The sequence below is a fragment of the Lissotriton helveticus genome, chromosome 12 (genome assembly GCF_964261635.1).
Source record: "Lissotriton helveticus chromosome 12, aLisHel1.1, whole genome shotgun sequence".
Lineage (NCBI taxonomy): Eukaryota > Metazoa > Chordata > Amphibia > Caudata > Salamandridae > Lissotriton > Lissotriton helveticus.
The window spans coordinates 701,978,774-702,001,316 of record NC_136073.1 but is presented as its reverse complement, the minus strand read 5'-3'; the positions used below and the strand labels follow the sequence as shown (position 1 = coordinate 702,001,316).

At 45.5% G+C, this 22,543-nt stretch overlaps 1 protein-coding gene across 6 annotated transcripts in view; it reads left to right on the top strand.

Annotated features, from left to right (window-relative positions):
• LRRC71 (leucine rich repeat containing 71) overlaps positions 1–22,543 on the top strand; it is a 566,767-nt gene that overhangs the window by 498,581 nt on the left and 45,643 nt on the right. For all 6 annotated transcript variants that reach the window (XM_078669037.1, XM_078669036.1, XM_078669039.1 and 3 more), the window contains one exon: positions 1,378–1,480. In XM_078669037.1, coding sequence (XP_078525163.1) covers positions 1,378–1,480 — 103 coding nt within the window. The remainder of the gene's footprint in view (positions 1–1,377; positions 1,481–22,543) is intronic.

The following is a 22,543-nucleotide window of genomic DNA, read 5'->3' as shown; positions in this document are numbered from 1 at the left end:
AACGCTTCATTTTAATGTCCCATTTGTTTTTCTTAAACAGTTTAGTTTGTATTTAGTTCGACTGTAACATAGCGCTTGAAAGGCTGCACCCCTCACACTGACCTGTGTGAGTACTTACCGACCCAAGGGGACAGCGACAGATCTGCTGTCGGTGACATCTACCTGCCTCTCTCACACAGTCTCCGCCCCTCTCTCTCTCCCTCTCTAGCTGTTCATCTCTCTTATTCACCCTGTTTCCCGCTCGCTCGCTCGTACTCCCTCTCTTTCTATCACTCTTTCTCTCTTTCACATAGTCTTGCTCCTGCACTACATGTGTGTCTCTCTCTCTTCCTCTCATCTTTCTTCTCTTCTGCTTTCTCTATTCTCTCTTTAACTCTTATCTTCTTTCTCGTTCTCACCCCTCTCTTCATTGCTATTTCTCATTCTTTCTTTTTTTCACTCACTCTCCCTCCGGCCCTTCCCCTCTCCCTCCCTCTCTCCCTCCCTCCCTCCCTCTCTCCGTCCCTACCTCTCATACTTCCTCGGTCCCTTCAGTTCTCCCCCCATCTATCCCTTCCTCGCTCCCTCCTTGCCACTCTCCCTCCCTCTATCCCTCCCTCCATTCCTCTCTTCCTCAATCTCTCCCTCTCTCCATCCCTTCCTCTCTCCCTCTCTCCCTCCACTCTTCTTCCCTCTCTCCCTCCCTCTCCCTATCCCTTTCTCTCTCTCTCTCTCAATCTCTCCGTCCCTACCTCTCTCCCTCCCTCCCTCCCTGTCGCCGTCCCTACCTCTCTCTGTCCCTTCCTCTCTCTCTCTCTCTCTCACTTTCTCCCTCACTCTCTCCTTCCCTTCCTCTCTCCGTCTCTTCCTCTCTCCGTCTTTCTCTCTCCCTCCCTTCCTCTCTCCCTCACTTCTCGCTTCTAGCATTCAGCTGCCTTGGATCGTGTGTTAAATATTTATAAGGTGAAAGCATGCACAAGTTGCAGTAAAGCGTGTCTTCTCCTTTGATTGAGATATTATAAGAGGTTCCCACACCCCCTCTTCTCGTTTGAATAAACTGCAGGTACTGAATGTATTAACGAGGTGTGGATCCCTTTATGTTAAATTGCATCTCTTACCAAACTTCCAAACACCTCTGGCAAAACACCTATAAGGTCCCAGAGGCGCGACCTATTGGCTATGCCAATGCTTGTTGTATTGGTTTTCATTGAAACTCTGTCTTCTGGTGCATGCTTTCATGTTATACTCAAATAGCAGACCGTCAACACTTGAGTTAGGTTGCACAGAGTTAATATTTAATATATGCGATGGATTATATGTAATATCTAGTTCAAAAGTACATTCTAAATATGTATTGTCCAGTGAGCATAGTAAATCAAAAGACAAAATATATTTCAGGACACTCTTAGAAAGGAGGAAAAACCAGGAACCGCGCATTCTGGTACAGCGACTACTCAGAGTGTCCAATCAAAGAAGGAGGACCAAAAGGCAGGAAAGAAGCGTAAGTAGAAACTATATTTCTTATTTAATACTTGTCCAACAGCACCAAAGCCATAAAAGAATAAAGCTGGACAAATAGCAGTGACTTGAACAACAAATGGATTTACCAACATGGAATCCATACTAGTGTTTAAAACTTGATCATATAACATTGTTAGGAAAAAAGACTGTTGGGTTGTGCAAGTATGGTAAAGGTTGACTGTAGTGTGCATGAACTGGGTAGTGGAATTTGATGCAGTGGGATATGCTTAGAATCAGCCAAGCTTTGTGTTGAGTTTCTCTTGAAGATAATAAACAAGTACGTTTTGTCGTCAACTACTGAGGAGTTGACTTACTGCAGAGAATCTTCTGATCTCATCGAGGCTCTTTTACTGATCTACCCAGACTGATCTACCCAGACTTTTGCAAATATCGCATTTATATTTTGCAAAATACAAACAATCGCTGAAGTCTTGTGGTGTTCTTGTGATGCAACATCGCACTAGTTCGCTTTCAGTACAATATTACAAACATTCAGGAAATGAGCAAGAGTTCTCCAACATAGATTTTTTCACATATTAACGTGTTTGAAAATTTCCCAATGGTCTGGTTAAAAATCCTTGGTTGTCAAGCTTTACACAACATGGTTTCATTACAGTCAAACAACATTGAAAACATCTATAGACTACGTGAGGCTATTGTGGCATCTTGAGCATCCTGGTTATGCAGCCTGTTGCCAGGTTGCCAGGTGCATTAGAATGCTCTAGACAGATTCTATAGTTGTGATGTTTAGAGGATCTAGGCAGTTGAGCTTGGACCTTGCTACTGGTGACCAGAATGCTAGCAAATGAGGTTGATAGACGCGGAACTCCCAACAGAGGTTGAGCTGCCCATAGTTTATATAGCAGTCAATGTGTCATCAGGGAATACTTGGAGGGATACCCCTCATCAATTTAACTATTTTGTATTCAACAATTGGTGTCCACCTTCCTCCTTACATACCCCATCTGCATAAGGTAATCAGAGTGTGCCCCTCCTTCTGTTCTGGTTGGCTGATCCATTGGAGTTTTTGTAATTTTCTGGCACGACTGCCCAGTCTATGGCTTTATTCAAGTCTTTCTTCTGCAGCGAAGAAAAGTGTACACGGATAATCCTCACAAAAAATGCCGGCTGTGCCTCCACCATTCTGGACATTCTCCAGATGAAGGTCACATCTGTGAGAACTACTGCTCCAAGACTTCAATGAGAAGGCGGTGCGTCTCCTACATATCTTGAAGGAAATGTCACTTGGTGGAAATTCATCAAAATGTGCTCCTGCTGCAAAGGCTAAATAGTTCAGGCTTGATTTGTCTTATCCATCTAAGAGACTTTTTTTTACCTCTAACAAGAAACCCACTGTGCCTGCTTCTATGGTGTGGCGGGCCAGAGCTATGGTAAAGTCAAGACATCTAAGATTTGGACCATTTGTCAAAATCTCCTGAGCCTATGACATCAAGAAAGCATTTTTGGCCATCAACAAAACCATCCAAGTCTGCTTCATCCGCGACCACACAGGCAAGTCTTAGACAGTGAATAAATGTTCTAAGCCCTCTGATGTTCCATCTACGAAGCAACCTTCATCTATGATAAGTTCCGCTTTGTCGCTAAGTTTACCGTCGACGACCACAAACAGTGGTCCTACCTTATTGTTAAGGTTTACGCCGATGATGACCACCTCGGTGACCACCACTTACTTGATGATCTCAGCATTTTTGTCTACAGTAGCCCTGCCAATGACATTCCGATAACAGACTCACCCATATGATTACAATTTAGTCTGTGCCTTCTCAGAAGATGGCACCATTGTCTACAATTGCACCATTGAGAACTGGATTTCAAACAGTGCTTCAGAGTTTTTTAACCTCTTGTATTTCTTTACTGCAGACCATTCTCCTTACAAATTATGCATGTACTTTCCCGCCCTAGATCCTTCAAGGTTCTGGCCACAAAGGTAAGAACCACATTGTTGCAGACAGTGAGGAGGAGATATCATTAATTATTCAGATGACTTACAGGTTGACGACTACTCCCATTACCGAAGTCCCCAGGCAATCAAACCCTCATGATTTAGACCTTTACGGGATACACCCTAACAGTGCTTAATTTGTAAACAAAAATAAGTACCAGGGCTCTCACCAGGAGGCAACTGCAGCTTGCACCACACATTGCCCCCGCCATGCTGCCTGTGATAGTAACAACACAATTACCAACCATTCCTTTCCTACAAGTGTGACACTTCAGACTATTTCAGGCCCCCAAAGATATAAGAATGGTGTGGGAGGCAGATAATGGTGAATTTTTAATGTATATTGAATTAATAATAACCTGTTGTTGTGGCCATTTCTAAATTAGCCGAACAACGCCGCCTTGTGGCAGACTGGCGCATTCAATGGCATTGACAATTAAGTGCGGGTTCCCAGCACCGGAAACCACTGGCACAAATTAAGCACTGCTCCCAAGTAGTTTACGCAGCCTCCAGTACTGCCGTGTTTGCCACCACTGCCAGTTTCACAACGTCCTGCTTGAGTCCTGTGAGAAAGTGGCTCTATATATATACTGGACACTAATGAAGTACAGTGTGTATAGAGTCCACAAACCCCAAAGGAATAACAGAGGTTAAAGTCAGGACTGACCTTACTCTCAAAAGTGGTAGCTTGGTCGAGCAGTAAGGCAGTACCAGAGGGCAGTGCGAAGCATTTGTTGTACACACTCAGCCAACAAAGGATTTCACACACTCAAAGACTGAACTCCAGGCCAATGGTTTTTATATCCAAAGATATAGTTGTTTTATTTTTAGAACCAACAGGCATAAAAATATACTTTGCTCGATATGAGAACTCTCATGTAATTACTTTGCAAGGAAGCAATAAAGTTGAGGGACACAATAGGTACAGGAGTTACTGAAGGTAACTCAAGACTAGACACACTTTAGCATTGAGCTCAATGAATTGTTACCATAAAAGTACAGGTGATTACAGTATAGATTACTTTAGTAGTTCCAGGACTAGATCCTTGATTCAGTTCTGAGGTCTAAGCTGAAACCAAGTTAGCAACACGTTTTAGTTACTGTGGTGAATTTTCATGAATATAAGGCTGTTTTAAAAGTTCACACTTAGAAACTTTTCAATGACAATCTGGCAAAGTTATTCAAATTCAGGTTGCAGGTAAAATATGATCATGTTACTTTTGCAATCCAGTAATGGGCTTCTAGGACCAGCAATGGGGTATGAACTTAAAACAGGTAGATAATTACGTTTCAGTAGTTCGTACGATTTTTAAAGAATATTTCAAGTTTTCAAAAGTGGGCACTTAGAAGAAATTTCATAGAAAAGCAGACAATGGGTTCCAGAAATTTCATAGAAAAGCAGACAATGGGTTCCTATGGAGAAAATACAGATTACTAGTAAACCCGGTACGGATTACTTTTGCGGTTCAGTACTGGGCTGCAAGGTACAGTACTGGCTTCACGCCTGCTTGCAGGTGAGTACTTCGGAATTCGAACTTCGGCTGATTTCATATGAATATTTGCAGTTTTTAAAACTTCGCACTTAGAAAATTTTCGAGTCAAAATGGGTCAATGTTATCCAATGGCAGGTAAGTGAGTTACCGGTTTCCAGGTGAGTACTTGGCTGGTGAAGTTAAGGTTCCGGTTGTAGACTCAGGGGTCCCCCAGGGTCAGGTAAGTACAGTTGGTTCCGCCCCAGCAGTGCAGGGCCGGCCGGGTGCAGAGGTAGGTAGGCCCAATGATATCCAATGAGGAAGAAGGGGCCTTCGGTTGGTGGCTGCTGGCTAGCAGGCCACGCGGCTGTGGGAGCTGGGCTCCTGGTCACTTGCTCAAGGCAAGGGGGGAAGTAAGATAGGACAAAGATGGCACAGCCAGCGGCACTCGGGTGGCTGGGTGCAGGGTGCTCTTGAGCCAACGGGCGCTCAATGTTATCCAATGGGAAAGGTCAAAAAGGAACAAAGGCTGCAGGCTCGGGGACGGTGACTCTCCAGGGGCGACCAGTACTTCGAAAGGTAAGTTGGGATCATGGAGCACAGGGAGGTACCCCAAAGGGAGGCACAGGGGGCTGTAGGGTGCCGGGTGCAGGGGTGTCTTTGGCAGTTGGGGTGGCCCCTGGTTCTGAGTCTGCAGGCGTTGGCTGGATTATCGAGGAGGGTCTTTGAGCACTGGACTTCGGGTCCCAGTCGCCGGGGGGATGTCCTCGTGGTCTTGGTTCGGTTGGGCCCGGCCCGGGCTCAGTGGGTGCAGAGTGGGCTGGCCCGGAGCTTCCTGGTTGGCACCAGGTGGGTTGTTGCAGCAGAGCCTCTGCTGATGGGAATCCCAGTCTTTAAGAGGGTCAAGGCAGGCAGGTCCTCCGGGTGTCCCAAGGTTGCTGTCCGCAGAAGTCGCCGAGATTAGGCAGGAGCAGGTTCCAGGATCGACAGGTCTGTAGGGCTGGGGCAAAGTCAGTTGTTGTCGTCCTGTTGTTAGCAGCTGCACGGCGGGTCTTCTTCTTGATCTTCTTTCTTCTTTTCGGATCAAATATGAGGAAGGAAGGTTCAGGGAGCCCCTAAATACTGAATTTAGGGGTGTTACAGGTAGGGCAAGGACAGGGACCAATGGGTCCCTGTCCTGGGGTGAGTACACCTCCTAGTCTGCTCCTCTCCTGTGGGAGGGGGGCAGGAGCCTAGTTGGGATTGGGCAGGGCTCCCCATCTACAAGAGCCCGGGGTTGTGCTTCACCTCGTCTCCCCCACCTGAGGGCTGGGGTTGGCACAGGCTGGCACACCCCCCTTCATGACGTAGTTTTTTCCACCAGTCTTTCCACCAGAGTGGGGGTTAGAACTGGTGGGGGCCAGTTGCTGGGTACAGCAAATGGTCTGGAGAGGCTCACAGAGGCGGCATGCCTTTGAAGCTTCCCCCTGCCCATCCTGGACCTAGCACCTCGCCCAGGTTGTGCATTGTTGCAGGCCCAGGAGAGCGGGGGGCTCTCCACCCAGGGGGCCCCCTGGTGCATTTTACATTAAATCCCAAACTGGCATCAGTGCGGGTTTAATGTGCTGAGAAGTTTGGTACCAAACTTATCAGTTTATGTTATATGTATCTGCAAAAATTGTTTTTGTTTTCCCTTAAAGAGACTGACCTGGTTCTATATATTGACTCGTGTTTACGCTACACGTATCTGCAAAAACTGTTTTGTTTCCTCTTAAAAAGACTGACCTGGTCCTGTATTTTTCCTTTTTAGGCCCCTGGCGAAGGGTCGTTTTCTGGTGACCCGAAATGCATTGGGTGTTGTGGAAACTCATAAATAAGATGATTTACGTTGTGAAAAAATAACGAATTTGATGAAAAAGTCAAAAGATAATGATGAAATAAAGAAAAATCTATGAATCCGCAACATGAATTTTGGAATATATTTATTATATAGCAAAACCTCATCGTGAAGAAACAATTTTAGTTTCAAGTAAAACGTGCGCAAGTCTTAGTGATTGGATACTCCTATCACACAGGGATGTGTGCCATGTCGACTCTTGGTTTAGTTCTGTACTTAGGCACTCAGCCTGCAAAGGCAGTGTGTGGGTGCCAGGGTATAGGGCCCCTGAGGGTGGCACAATAAGTGCTGAAGCCCTCAGGGGTCTTCTCTGGTCACCATGCCCTGGGTACCTAGGGTACCATTTACTAGGGGCTGACAGGTGGCCAGAGATGCCAATTGGGTTTTTAGTTTTAGCACAGTTTTAGGGAAGGAACCCAGGCCCTGGGTACCTGGTTGGTAGGAACCCAGGGCACACTCAGTCAAAGCACATCAGCAGTTCAGAAAAAAGTTGGGGCATACCAAGGCAAGAAAGATGGCACTTTCTCACACAACCCCCCTCCCCCCCGCCCCACCCCCCAAAGGAAAGGTGATGAGACTAACCTTGCCCTAGGGAGTCTTCATTGTCTAAGTGGAAGAACCTGGAAAGTCCATCTGCATTGGCATGGGCAGTCCCTGGTCGGTGTTCCACTTCAAAGTCCATACCCTGTAGGGAGATGAACCATCTCAGTAGTTTTGGATTTTCCCCGTTCATCTGCATTAGCCATCTGAGAGGTCTGTGGTCAGTTCTTCAGGGACCAAACCACAGCAAAGGCCTCCCTCTCAATGGCACTCCAACGCTGCTCTCTGGGGAGTAGCCTCCTGCTTATAAAAGCAACAGGTTGGTCTTGGCCTTCCTCATTGATCTGGGAGAGGATCGTTCCTATCCCCAGCTCTGAGGCATCAGTCTGCAATATGAACTGCTTGGAGTAGTCTGGTGCTTTTAGAATGGGTGCTGAGCACATTGCTTCTTTCAGGGTGTCAAAAGCCTTTTGGCAGCTAACAGTCCAGTTCACTTTCTTGGCCATTTTATTGGATGTGAGTTCTGTGAGGGGAGTCACAATGGACCCATATCCCTTCACAAACTTTCTGTAGTACCCAGTCAAGCCAAGGAATGCCCCGACTTGGGCCTGGGTGGTTGGAGCTGTCCAGTCCAGGATGCGCTGGATCTTGGGCTGTAAGGGTTGGACCTGGACTCCACCAACAAGGTGGCCCAAGTACACCACAGTGCCCTGCCCTATCTGGCATTTGGATGCCTTAATAGTCAGTCCTGCAGATTGCAGGGCTTGTAGGACCTTCCCAAAGTGGATCAGGTGATCCTGCCAGGTGGAGCTAAAGATAGCAATATCATCAAGGTAAGCTGCACTAAAGGACTCCAATCCAGTCAGGACTTGGTTCACCAACCTCTGGAAGGTGGCTGGGGCATTCTTTAACCCAAAAGGCATTACAGTGAACTGATAGTGCCCATCAGGGGTGAAGAATGCTGTCTTTTCTTTGGCTCCTGGGGCCATGCCAATCTGCCAGTGCCCTGCAGTTAAGTCAAAGGAGCTAAGGAATTTGGCTGCCCCTAGCTTGTCTATCAACGTATCTGCTCTTGGAATGGGTTGAGCATTTGTCTTAGTGACAGAGTTGAGCCCTCTATAGTCCACACAGAACCTCATCTCTCTCTTTCCACCCTGTTGATGAGGTTTGGGACCAGAACCACTGGGCTAGCCCAGGGGCTCTCAGAGGGTTCGATCACCCCTAGCTCCAGCATCTTGCTGACTTCAGCTTTGATGCTTTCCTTGACTTGGTCTGATTGTCAATAGATTTTGTTTTTGACCGGGTTACTGTCACCAGTGTCCACATCATGGGTACACCAGCTGGTCAGACTAGGGGTCAAGGAAAAGATGCTAGCAAACTGTTGCAAGACTTGCTTGCAGTCAGTATGCTGTTGGGGAGAGAGGGTGTCTGAAAAGACCACTCCATCTACTGACCCATCTGTTGGGCTGGAAGAGAGGAGATCAGGGAGAGGTTCACTCTCTGCCTCCTGTTCCTCATCAGTCACCATCAGCATGGTGAGGGCAGACCTTTCATTGTAGAGTTTTAGGCGGTTCACATGGATAACCCTTTTGGGTGTCCTGCTGGTGCCCAGGTCCACTAAGTAAGTGACCTCACTCTTTTTCTCCAGGCTAGGGTAAGGGCCACTCCATCTGTCTTGGAGAGCCCTTGGTGCCACTGGCTCCAAAACCCACACCTGTTGTAGAGGTTGAAATTCAGCCATGGCATTTTTTTGGTCATACCAGTGCTTCTGCAGCTCCTGGCTGGCCTCAAGATTCTTGGATGTCTTATCCATGTACTCAGCCATTCTGGACCTTAGGCCAAGCACATAGTCCACAATGTCTTGTTTGTGTTCTTGGAGAGGCCTCTCCCAACCCTCTTTCACCAGACAAAGTGGTCCCCTTACAGGATGACCAAACAGAAGTTCAAAGGGTGAAACCCCCACTCCCTTCTGTGGCACTTCACTATAAACGAAAAGCAGGCATGGCAACAGGACATCCCATCTCCTTTTGAGAGTTTTTCAGGGAGTCCCATGATCATACCTTTCAATGTCTTGTTGAACCTCTCCACAAGACCATTGGTTTGTGGGTGGTATGGGGTAGTGAACTTGTACTGTACCCCACACTCCTTCCACATGTGTTTCAGGTAAGCAGACATGACGTTGGTACCTTTGTCTGAAACCACCTCCTTAGGAAACCCTACCCTGGTGAAGACACCCAGGAGGAACTTGGCTACTGCAGGAGCTGTAGTAACCCTAAGGGGAATTGCTTCAGGGTACCTAGTACCATGATCCACTACTACTAGAATGAATGTGTTCACTGAGGCTGTAGGAGGCTCAAGTGGACCCACAATGTCCACCCCTACTCTTTCAAAGGGTACCCCCACCACTGGCTGTGGTATCAGGGGGGCCTTTGGTTTGCCACCTGTCTTGCCACTGACCTGACAGGTAACACAGGAGCTCACAAACTCCTTCACTTTTTGGTTCATCTGGGGCCAGTTGAAGTGGCTAACTAGCCTTTCCCAAGTTTTGGTTTGCCCCAGGTGTCCAGCTAGGAGGATGTCATGAGCTAAAGTTAGGAGGAACTCCCTGTAATTCTGTGGCACTACCACCCTCCTGGTGGCTCCAGGAGTGGGGTTTCTTGCCTCATCATACAGTAATCCCTCTTCCTAATAAGCACTGTGGGTACCACTGACATCTCCCTTTGCTTCTGCAGCTGCTTGCCGCCTCAGGCTTTCAAGAGTGGAGCAGTCTCGCTGACCCTGGCACAGCTCTTCCCTAGTGGGTCCCCCTGGGCCCAGGAGTACAGCCTGGTAAGGCTCAAGCTTCATGGGCTCAGTTCCCTCTAGGGTTTCCAAGTTCTCTCCCCGAGGAGAGGGGTCCTGAGAGGCTGGCTGTGTAGAAGCTGGTTCCCCAGTCTCCTTGCTTTGTCTCTTGGTTAGTTGGGCCATACTTTCAGGCTCCAACCTTACTTGTTCACCCTTCTTTTTGCTCTGTGCTCTGGTTTGTACACACACCAGTCCAGGGATACCCAGCATGGCTGCATGGGTTACTTGCTCAACCTCAGCCCAGGCTGAGGTTTCCAGGTCATTTCCAAGCAGACAGTCAGCTGGAAATTGTGGAGGGACCACTACCAGTTTCAGGCCAGTAACCTCCCCCCACCCTAATGTCACCATAGCCAGAGGGAGTTGGGTGGTAATGATGTCAGCATTGGTGACTGGGTAAGTTTTTCCAACCAGGTATTGCTCTGGGGAAACCAGCTTTTCCTTCACGCTAGTGATGGTGGCACCTGTATCCCTCAGGGCTTCTACTCTAGTTCCATTAATGGAGGGCTATTGCAGATACTTGTTACAGTTGGGTGGCCAACCAGCTATAGTGGCAAACTCCATTTCCCCCAAGGAGACTAGACTAGCTTGAGAGTATTCCCAGATTTGCTCTGAGCACTCCTCTGATCTCATCTGTAGATTCACTATCCCTGGAGTAGCTGTATTGGGTGCCTATGGGGCTTTATTGTAAGGGCAGTTTCTGTCTACAGTTAAATGTCCCAACTTTTTACAGTTGTTACAATAAGCCTTGTTAGGATCAAAGTTTCTTCCCCTATAGGGCTGAGGCACATAGGGAGTAGTTTGGAACCCACCCACCTGGACAGGTTTTTGGGGCCCTTTGGAAGACTCAGACTTTTTATCTTGGGGATTCTCACCACCTTTCCCCTGGGGAGGTTTTGTGACCACTTTCTTTTGGTCACCCCCAGTGGCTGTCCTTGTCACCCTAGTCTTGACCCAGTGGTCTGCCTTCTTTCCCAATTCTTGGGGAGAAATTAGACCTAGGTCTACCAAATGCTGATGCAACTTTTCATTTGTGCAATTACTCAAAATGTGGTACTTCATAAACAAATTCAAAAGTCCAGTAAAATCATGCACATTGTGACCAGTTAACCAACCATCCAGTGATCCTATGTCTTTACTGAGTAGTCTACAAAATCTATCCAGGATTGGGTCTGGGTTTTGTGAGCTCCCTGAACCTAATTCTGTACTCCTCAGTAGTGAGTCCAAATCGCTCAATCAGAGTTTTCTTCATGAGGTCATAAGGCCCTGCATCTGGCCCAGAGAGGGTTAGAAGCCTGTCTCTGCAGTTACCAGAGAACAGTTCCCACAGGAGTGCCCCCCAGAGAGGTTTCTTTAATCTTCTGATATCACACGCCCTCTCAAAGGCTGTGAACCACTTGGTGATATTATCACCTTCCTCAAATTTAGGGACAATCCCTTTGGGGATTTTAGGATCATAAGATTGCTCTTTATCCTTATTATTGTTATTGCTGTCACCAGAGAGGGGGTTAAGCCCATCCATCTCTTTCCTTTCGTTTTCTAGAGCCAGGAGGCTGGTCTCTAGGTCTAATCTCTTGGCCAACTTTGCTAAGAAGTTGTCCTCCTCATTGGGGCTCTCCCCAATGGGTTCTCTGGGGCCCAGTCCACCTGTGTGGTTCTCAGGCTCCCAGAGGTTGACTCTTGGAGTTAAGGATACAGAGACCCTGTCCTCCCAAGGGATGGTGTGGGGACCATTATCCTCCTCCTCGTCCACCCCTTCTTCCTTTGGCTGGGTGTCACCCTGCTCAGAGGGGTGGTCTTTTGCATACTCAGCCAGGAGCTCCTGGAGCCCTTGTTTGGTTGGATGCAGACCTACAACTATTTTTTTAACTTTGCACAGAGCCCTCATTTCTTTGAAGTCCAAGTGCAAGTAAGGTGTGAGGTCCTGTTCCTCCACCAGGTCCACATTATCTTCACTAACAGCTGGGTTCTTTTGAGACATTCTAACCTGACAGTTCTAACCCTCTACCCTAGCTTATAGTGGCTTCTATTTTTCAAAATTCTAATTCTAATGGGACATAAGCAAGGCCCTACCCGACTTTTAGTATTTTTGGAAAAGACCAATTTAGGAATTCTAAAGGCAATTTACGAGTTCTGTCGTGTGATCAGATGGTAACCAAGTAGTCCAACAAATGCAAGTTTGAATCCCACCGCTGATCCACCAATGTGAGAAAGTGGCTCTATATATACTGGACACTAATGAAGTACAGTGTGTATAGAGTCCACAAACCACAAAGGTATAACAGAGGTTAAAGTCAGGACTGACCTTACTCTCAAAAGTGGTAGCTTGGTCGAGCAGTAAGGCAGTACCAGAGGGCAGTGTAAAGCATTTGTTGTACACACTCAGTCAGCAAAGGATTTCACACACTCAAAGACTGAACTCCAGGCCTATGGTTTTTATATCCAAAGATATAGTTGTTTTATTTTTAGAACCAACAGGCATAAAAATATACTTTGCTCGATATGAGAACTCTCATGTAATTACTTTGCAGGGAAGCAATAAAGTTGAGGGACACAATAGGTACAGGAGTTACTGAAGGTAACTCAAGACTAGACACACTTTAGCATTGAGCTCAATGAATTGTTACCATAAAAGTACAGGTGATTACAGTATAGATTACTTTAGTAGTTCGAGGACTAGATCCTAGATTCAGTCCTGGGGTCTAAGCTGAAACCAAGTTAGCAAAAACGTTTCAGTTACTGTGGTGAATTTTCATGAATATAAAGCTGTTTTAAAAGTTCACACTTAGAAACTTTTCAAGGACAATCTGGCAATGTTATTCAATGGGAGAAAATTCAGGTTGCAGGTAAAGTATGCTTGCGTTACTTTTGTAATCCAGTACTGGGCGTCTAGGGCCAGAACTGGGGTATGAACTTAAAACAGGTAGGTAATTACGTTTCAGTAGTTCGTACGATTTTTAAAGAATATTTCAAGTTTTCAAAAGTGGGCACTTTGAAGAAATTTCATAGAAAAGCAGACAATGGGTTCCTATGGAGAAAATACAGATTACTAGAAAACCCGGTAAGGATTACTTTTGCGGGTCAGTACTGGGATGCAAGGTACAGGACTGGCTTCTCACCTACTTGCAGGTGTGTACTTCGGAATTCGAACTGTGGGAGCTGGGCTCCTGGTCACTTTCTCAGGGCAAGGTGGGTAGTAAGGTAGGACAAAGGTGGCACAGCCAGCGGCACTCGGGCGGCTGGGTGCAGGGTGCTCTTTAGCCAACGGGCGCCCAATGTTATCCAATGGGAAAGGTCAAAAAAGAACAAAGGCTGCAGGGACGGTGACTCTCCAGGGGCGACCAGCACTTTGAGAGGTAAGTTGGGATCTTGGAGCACAGGTAGGTACCCCAAAGGGAGGCACAGGGGGCTGTAGGGCGCCTGGTGCAGGGGTGTCTTTGGGTGTCGGAAAAGCTTACCCTCGGCTGGTTGCGGTTGGGGTGGCCCCTGGTTCTGAGTATGCAGGCATCGTCTGGCACGTCGAGGAGGGTCTTTGAGCACTGGATTTCGGGTCCCAGTTGCCGGGGGGACGTCCTCGTGGTCTTGGTTCGGTTGAGCGCGGCCCGGGCTCGGCGGGTGCAGAGTAGGCTGGTCCGGAGCTTCCTGGTTGGCACCAGGTGGGTTGTTGCAGCAGAGCCTCTGCTGATGGGAGTCCCAGTCTTTAAGAGGGTCAAGGCAGGCAGGTCCTCCGGGTGTCCCAAGGTTGCTGTCCGCAGGAGTCGCCGAGATTAGGCAGGAGCAGGTTCCAGGATCGACAGGCCGGTAGGGCTAGGGCCAAGTCAGTTTTTGTCGTCCTGTTGTTAGCAGATGCACGGCGGGTCTTCTTCTTCTTGATCTTCTTTCTTCTTTTCGTATCGGGATCTGAGGAAGGAAGGTTCAGGGAGCCCCTAAATATTGAATGTGTGGGCTTTACAGGTTGGGCAAGGACAGGGACCAATGGGTCCCTGTCCTGGGGTGAGTACAGCCCCTAGTCTGCTCCTCTCCTGTGGGAGGGGGGCAGGAGCCTAGCTGGGATTGGGCAGGGCTCCCCAGCTACAAGATGGCCGGAGCCAGGGGTCGTGCTTCACCTCGTCTCCCCCACCTGAGGGCTGGGGTTGGCACAGGCTGGCACACCCCCCTTCCTGACGTAGTTTTTCCCACCAGTCAACCCGCCAGAGTGGGGGTTAGAACTGGTGGGGGCCAGTTGCTGGGTACAGCAAATGGTCTGGAGAAGCTCACAGAGGCGGCATGCCTTTGAAGCTTCCCCCTGCCCATCCTGGGGAGGAGACCTAGCACCTGACCCAGGAAGTGCATTGCTGTAGCCCCAGGAGAGCGGGGGCTCTCCACCCAGGGGTCCAGCAACATGTCTGCTGTGTGGCAGCCTCTGCAGCCACTCAGCAAAGACGTGGATTGTAGGTTAGGATTTCAGAGGGCATCTCTAAGATACCCTCTGGTGCATTTTACATTAAATCCCACACTGGCATCAGGGCGGGTTTAATGTGCTGAGAAGTTAGGTACCAAACTTGTCAGTCTTCAGTGTAGCCATTATGGTGCTGTGGAGTTCGTAATGACAACCTCCCAGCACCATATACTCTTAATGGCATCACTGCACTTACAGTGCCCAGGAATGGCCCTGTGTACTGTTGGGGCACAGGGCTCATGCACCTGTGCCCACACCTCTGGCATAGGGCACCCAGCTAGAGGGGTGACTGAAGTATGCTAGGGTAGTGGGTTCTGTGGGCATGGCACACTGGGATGTGTGCCATGTGGACTCTTGCTTTAGTTCTGTACTTAGGCACTCAGCCTGCAAAGGCAGGGTGTGGGTGCCAGGGTACAGGGCCCCTGAGGGTGGCACAATAAGTGCTGAAGCCCTCAGCGGTCTTCTCTGGTCACCATGCCCTGGGTACCTAGGGTACCATTTACTAGGGGCTGACAGGTGGCCAGAGATGCCAATTGGGCTTTTAGTTTCAGCACAGTTTTAGGGAAGGAACACAGGCCCTGGGTACCTGGTTGGCAGGAACCCAGGGCACACTCAGTCAAAGCACATCAGCAGTTCAGAAAAAAGTGGGGACATACCAAGGCAAGAAAGATGGCACTTTCTCACAACTCCTAAATACATTGGGACAACAACAACCTGTCTTCCAGCATGGCCCAGTACTGTATTTATTCTCGTCAGATGGCACTTCCAATATGCCATGACACATTTCTGCTGGCTTAACAACTGAAGAAACTTCAAAACCTTCAGGAGAAAGAATCAAAACCAGACTATCTAAACACCAGTTCAGACCATGGCCATGGGGATAATCATGGGGATAATCACAGGGAAGATAAGATGAGCCCAAACACAAATCACTCCTGCAGTGCCTTGCAACACAGAAATGGATATAAATCCAGTAGGAGGTCACTGGTATTATTCTTCTGGCAATTCTTTTCCACATGACACCCAGCCTCTATCTGCACCATTTCAATATGTACATAAAGATACAGAAGACTTTTTCTACACAGAGGCAAGGGCTTCTCTTCTTCAGCCAATAACAACAAAGACCACGCTCCACGTGCCTCACTCTTTGGAACTCCTGCTACCTTTTCCTTCCATGTTTGCAAGGAGCAATAGTCTGGACAACTAGATCACAAAAGCCCTGTCCCCAGACAAACAAACCATGCAGTAAGCACCCTCCTAAATCTGCTCCAAAGAATGGGACTCATCCTGAACCCAAAGAAATCAATGCACATCCTAGATTAACAGACTTTTTCCTAGGATATTGCATCTGTACAGTTATCCTCTGGGTGTAACCCTCAGAAGAGAGAGGGGAATAACTAAAATCCTCAGCTCAGAACATAAGGGAATAAGGGCGGATCTCAGTTCGATAGTTCAAAGCCATGCTGTGAACGATGCCTTTGTGCATTTCCCTAGTTCACCAATGCCGTCTACAACTGAGCCTGATTCAGGTGCATCTACATTTACATTAGAGGTAGATTACTGGTCACTGGGATAACCAGTTGTCTGTATTTGCCAAGACTGGACAGGTTGTAGTCTAGTGTCTGGCTGCTACAAACTGAACGTTTGCTTGTTTCAACATTCCATCAGATTGACAGACCATTCTGAAAGAATCAAGACTAGCCTCTACAACAAAAATATATTGTTAAAAATGGAAAATAGTCTGCATTTGGGCAATGGATCATTAGTTGGATCCTTTAGCCATGCACCCATACTATATCCTGTCCTATTTTTTACATGTGGCAAAATCTGGTCTGAAATAAGCATCCATTTGTTTCCATTTGGATGCTGTTTCAGGTTGTCCCAAGATCATGTTCTCTTTGTGTCTATTCACAAGAGTAGTTATGGAATTTATGAGAGGCCTCTTTTGCACTTTTCCCCCACTAGGAAAACATCCACCGATTGGTAGGCTTTAAAGAAACGTATTTACCGATTTCACTGAAAACATACAGAGGCCTCCAACCGGAGGCAAGTTTATTCTAACGAAGTTCTTGTAATTTCCCCTCCTCCCAACTATGACACATTCCCCACCTCATATAATTCATTGTACCTTATAAATACCAATCTAAGATAACATTAAAGACATCATTTTGTCATCTACGACTCACCCAGCATTCATATACATTATGGACCCAACGTGGACCATTCCACAACATGTGTACACCTGGTAATTATAGCTATGGCACCATCATGGCTATCCCATTCTGTCTGTGTAACATCGCTACCCCTCAGACACATTATTTAAGCGGTATAATACACTGTTCGTGCCCCCCACGAGAAGACCATTTACAAATCTTCTCTTCAACAGCGCCTATGGAAAACAGTCATCGGGTTGGCATTACATGAACCAGTAGAATTGGGAAATACAAGCCTTATCCACTAAGCCTCCATAACTAAAATGTAAAAAATCAAGAGTCTCACCTACAGTGAACCCTAGCTTTATGCCAAAGAAGTCATCAGCCTCTCACCTGAATTAAAAGATCCGTCTACTGACTTCTTTCTGTGGCCTACCACTCTGGCTGAAAGAACCATACATTCTTTGGACATTAAACGTTGTTTAACGTTCTATATTGGTAAAACAAAGTTGTTTAGGAATTCAGATTACCTCCTTGTTTCCTTTGACAGTGCCGCCAATGGTTCAATCTTGTCTCAGCAGGGCATAGTTTCCTGGATCTCAGCATGCATTGCTTTCCACCACAAAAAATCTGACAGACATCCCAGGTAGAACGTTTAAGTTAATTCCACCAAAGTTATTGCAGAAACAATTTACAAGCGTGTCGATTGCTGAGACGGCAAAAAGCGCAATCTAGCAATCTATGCACATTTTTCATGAAGCAATAGTACCTCGACACCCAAAAGACATCTGAGACAGCAGTGTTATAGGCAGTATGTGCCACCTGTTTATCTAGTCTGAGGCTCTTCATGCTTAAAAATATCTGTACTGTTTTAGTTTTGGGTCCATAACTGTGAATATTTATAATTTGTAGGTTTGAAGAGCTGATGGTTGATTTTTCTATACTCACCAAGTTTCTTCTGGACTGTAAGCAACTGAAGTATTTGGAAGTTGACTACCACAACTTGCTTAGAGGAAATTATCAGTACATTTTAGGTGTAAATGTGTAAATGTATCTTCTTCTAACTTTATTCACACTTCAACTTGTGCATGGGTTGCTGTGAGACTTGATCACATTTGTGTTCTTGGAGCTTAAATGGGGCAAATACTTTATATATAGGTGGGGAGGACACTTGTACATAGCTTTTATTGATCTGAAGGCCGCTTTTGATCTTATCTCTAGGAATTCCCTGTGGGACTTTTTAAAAACCCATGGAGTCCCTGATGATCTTTTCATACAGATTGTACGGCTTCACAAAGTTAATTTTGCAAAAGTTATTTGGGGACCCAGTGGTGAACTTACGGAAGCAATCCTGATAAAAAGAGGAGTAATTCAGGGATGCGTATTGGCACCAACCCTCTTTTCTGTATATGTAAATGGTGTTGGGCAACATCTTCAGGGTTGTAATCATGACTCTCCGAAGCTGATAGGGGTGTCAGAACCAGCATTACTCTTAGCCGATGGTATGATCTTGATATCACAAACACCTAAGGGACTACAAAAACTCCTAGACTGTTTTAGTGACTTCTGTATGTTAAAAGGCCTTGAAATAAACTCAAATGAAACTGAAAATATGGGCATAAATTCACATAAATCCTTCAAGAAAAACATCTTTATCCAAAAACAAAGATTGGAATATGTGGCCAATTTCAATTGCCACGTTAGATATGAAATTGTCATGGAAACCAAATATTCAAAAATATAAAGTTGTTTTGCTTCAAAATTCAATTGTGAACAAACAACAGAAGAGCATGTTCAATGCACTCTGAAAGTCTACAAGTACAGGGCTCAATCTGCAACCCTTTATGGCGCAGAACTTTGAGGAGCTCGCAGTCAGAACATGCCTGCTAGGGAGGAAAACACATTTATAAGAATGTTACTAAAACTACCAGTACATACACCTATGATTACCATCTTTCAAGATATAAATATTAGGCAAATTGAACATCAAGCCGCAATAAGACCCATGTTGTTCTGGGTGTGTTTGTGGACCACACAGGAACTCAAAAGTTACAAGGAAGGGTTAATTGAGTTACTGAAACTTGATCATAATATTGCACTCCCATGGGTCCAATATGTTCAAAGCTGATTTTATAAATTAGGCCTAAATAGCTTTTGGGATGCTCCCCATTCATTAACACACTTGTCAAAAACAACTTTAAAATATACTTATTGGATGTACCTGGAAAATAGTATACACCGCTTCCCAAAAATAGGAAGGTTGATGTCGCAGTTTTTATACATGAGGTTCTGTTATGATGTCTCACAGATAAAATGCAACACATCCAAGTGGACATGTAACAATATAGATGACAAAAAGATTTCCTGCACCTTATGTTTCCGAAATGCTGCTGAAAATGATTCCCACATATAATTTTTTTGTCCTCCATATACCATTTCTAGGAAAAAATTGAACAAACCAATATGCTGTAACATGAGAATTAGGTCATATTTAGAAGCATTAAGAATTTTAAAAACTGACACATTCCAGAGAATAGTTTTTAACCTAAGTAGATATCGATTTGCTGTAAGACTAGTACGCATGGGAAAGGGCTTGACATTTTTATGTATCTTGATTTGTTTTTATTACCAATCCTAGTATTGCATTTTTATATATATATATATATATATTGGACGTGATCAGTTGAGGTATTTTACCTCTATCGCGGCAATCTGCAACTCACAAATTAGCCCCTGAACATTGGACTTTTTACTGTGGGGGCTGTGGCAGTTTTGAGGGGACCCGAGGAGAGGCTTTGGAACCAGGGGACAGCGGGTGGACTCATCGTGTCCTGCTTAAACTCTGGGTTCCGCAGCTATGGATTACAACATCAAACACTCCCCATACTTTCACCTACCTGTGCTGTTGAACATTATGGCATTCTGGGAGTTGCAGTTCTACGAGATACCAACGAACTGCAACAGGAGGTCGCCATCGTGAAAGGGGAGGAGCGGCCTCGGGCCATTTATTTCAAAAGGCAGCAGACATTAGCACACGTTGTTTTCCACTTCAGGTGTTGGGCGCTGAGGAAGGAGCAAATCCGAAATGCATCTGCCGCTGCCTGAGCTGTTGAATGGTGAATAAAGTTCTTTCCAACCGGTCTCCTCCGGGCTCCTGCTTCTTCTGTTTGGGGAAGTCTCTTGCATATATATATATATATATATATATATATATATATATATATATATATATATATATATATATATATATATATATATATATATATATATATATATATATATATATATATATATCTCATACATCAGCCTCGGTAACACCAAGGAGGGACAACGCATGTTGTGATTTAATCTGCTTTAATATCGGTTTTTCATATATATGTCAGTTTTTTTCTTTTTCGTTTTTAGTAGAAAGTGAATGATGTGTATGTTGCACTTGCACTTTGCCATTTTTACGAACCAAATACGTATCCTACCTATTATGCCAGAAAGTGAATATTGTGGTTGTTGCATTTGCACTTTGCTAATCCTTTTTATTAAATGTGCACTTTATCTACAACCGAACTGGTATTATAGTATTATCTTTGGATGTATTTTGGACTGATAATCATTTTATATATGGCAGCGTATTTAGATTTATTCTATTTATTTGACATGTTTTAAATGTATAATTTTTATGTAAATGAAATTGGAGCAGAAATACCTCCACTGACATATCGGGCTAGATGTATGAAGTATTTTTGCATGTGCTAACGGGTTTGCAACCCGTTTGCTCATGCAAAAATACCTAAAGGCCATGTACAAACCCCTAATTAGCAAGTCGCAATTTATTTGTGACTTGCTAATTAGGATTTGCGACTCGCCATTAGGAAGGGGCGTGTCAGGGGCGTCCCTTCCTGACAGCGAGTCTGAGCCCTATGTATGACTCTTTTGCAGTCGCAAAACAGTCGCAATTTACCATCTACTTCAAGTAGGTGGTAAAGCATTTGCAAATGGGAAGGGGCCCCCAGGGGACCCCTTCCCCTTTGGGAATGCATTGGAAAATATTTTTTAAGGGCAGGTAGTGGTCCCAGGGACCACTACCTGCCCTTAAAAAATGAAACAAAAACGATTAAATATTTTCTTTTTAAATGCATCCCGTTTTCCTTTAAGGAAAACGGGCTGCATTAAAAAAAACTGCTTTATTTAAAAGCAGTCCCAGACATGGAGGTCTGCTGAGCCCAGCAGGCCACCATCCCTTTGAGGGCCAGCCATTCCCAATGGGGTCGCAAATTGCGAGTGGCTCATTCATATTCATGAGCCTCGCATTTTGCGACCCCATTGGGAAAGGCTAACAGTATCTCTGACGCTGTTGTACATTTGCTTTTGCCACTCGCAAATTGCGACTCGCAATTTTTCTCAATATGTGAGTCGCAAAAGCAAATGGTCGTACACCTGGCCACTGATCTCTTCTCATCATTCAGACCTATTTTTGGCACACCTTGGGCTCCGGTCCAAATTATGTCCCCAAAAAGAAATGTTTACGGACTACACCCCATGCCTACAAAGCTACTTGGAACGAATTTCATCTGCCTCAAAAAATAAGAATTCTGAGATTCAGGAAGCACAGAAAACACATTGGTTCTGACCTGCCTGAGGAACTACAACATGGCTGGTAGGAACCGTAAGGAGAGGACCTCTGCTAGATCATTTGGCCTTCTTTTGCTTGTCTCTGTGCGGTTCACCCTCAAATAGTCTGATCAGCTTCAGAGCGCTATAAAACATACATACAATAAATGTTTTGCAAAGACTTTAACGGGTTGTGTGCTGAACATTGCTACACAATGAAACCATTTAATAGCTGTGCCAGTAAACACAGTACAAGAAAGAGAAATATGCTCTAGAAAGGCATCAAATCTGGTCCAATTTACAACAATATCATTAGCTCACAAACAGACAGAAAACACATCACTAGATTGTAATTTGGACAATAAATTATATTTTACACAACGACCTGTCTCACCCCATATTAATTAATGCCTATTTTAAGGGTTTTCTTAGTTGTTGTTATAATCTCTTTTTGTAGAACAACCCACCTCTGAATATCACACACTTTTTTCTGCCCTGAAAACAGGAAATGTTTGAGTTTGGAAACGATGTACAATACAGTCCAAAATTCAAATGTCCAAAAACAGAACCAGATGAGGTTACTGTTCGCCTTAGTTTACAAATGTTGGGCAACTCTTCTGCCCTGCACCCTTTGGTGGTTTCTGCGTTGTAGTCCCTGGTGGGGGGCCCACCGTGTCTACTTCTGCCATCTCTTCTGTTTAAACATGCACTTCCCTTTTGAGTGGACTGTTATACTTGCCTGAGGATCACAAGGCATTCCTTCTCCGACAGCCGGAATGACCAGTCTTCGCAACTCATATACATGGATGAATGTAGCAGGGTAAGGACACACAGGCCTCCCGCTGCTTACTTGAGTGTGTACACAAGTATGGAAGTTTATGTTTGAGATTGGGCAGCTTGGAGGTACAGGGAATTCAGGGGGATATCACATCACATTTGTCATAAAATGGCGGTTGAAGTTGAGTTGCATTTTGTGTCCCAGAGAACTTTGCAAGTTAACTACCAATTAGTATCAAGGGAGTTTAACAATGCATTATGGTTACCTTATGACCTGTCTCTTCCCATAAACTATCTCATGTATTAGATTTATGCAAGTCAGGTTAGAGGTGTGACAAGTTTCTACCAACTCTACTGGTTATCTTCTCTTTTACAGTG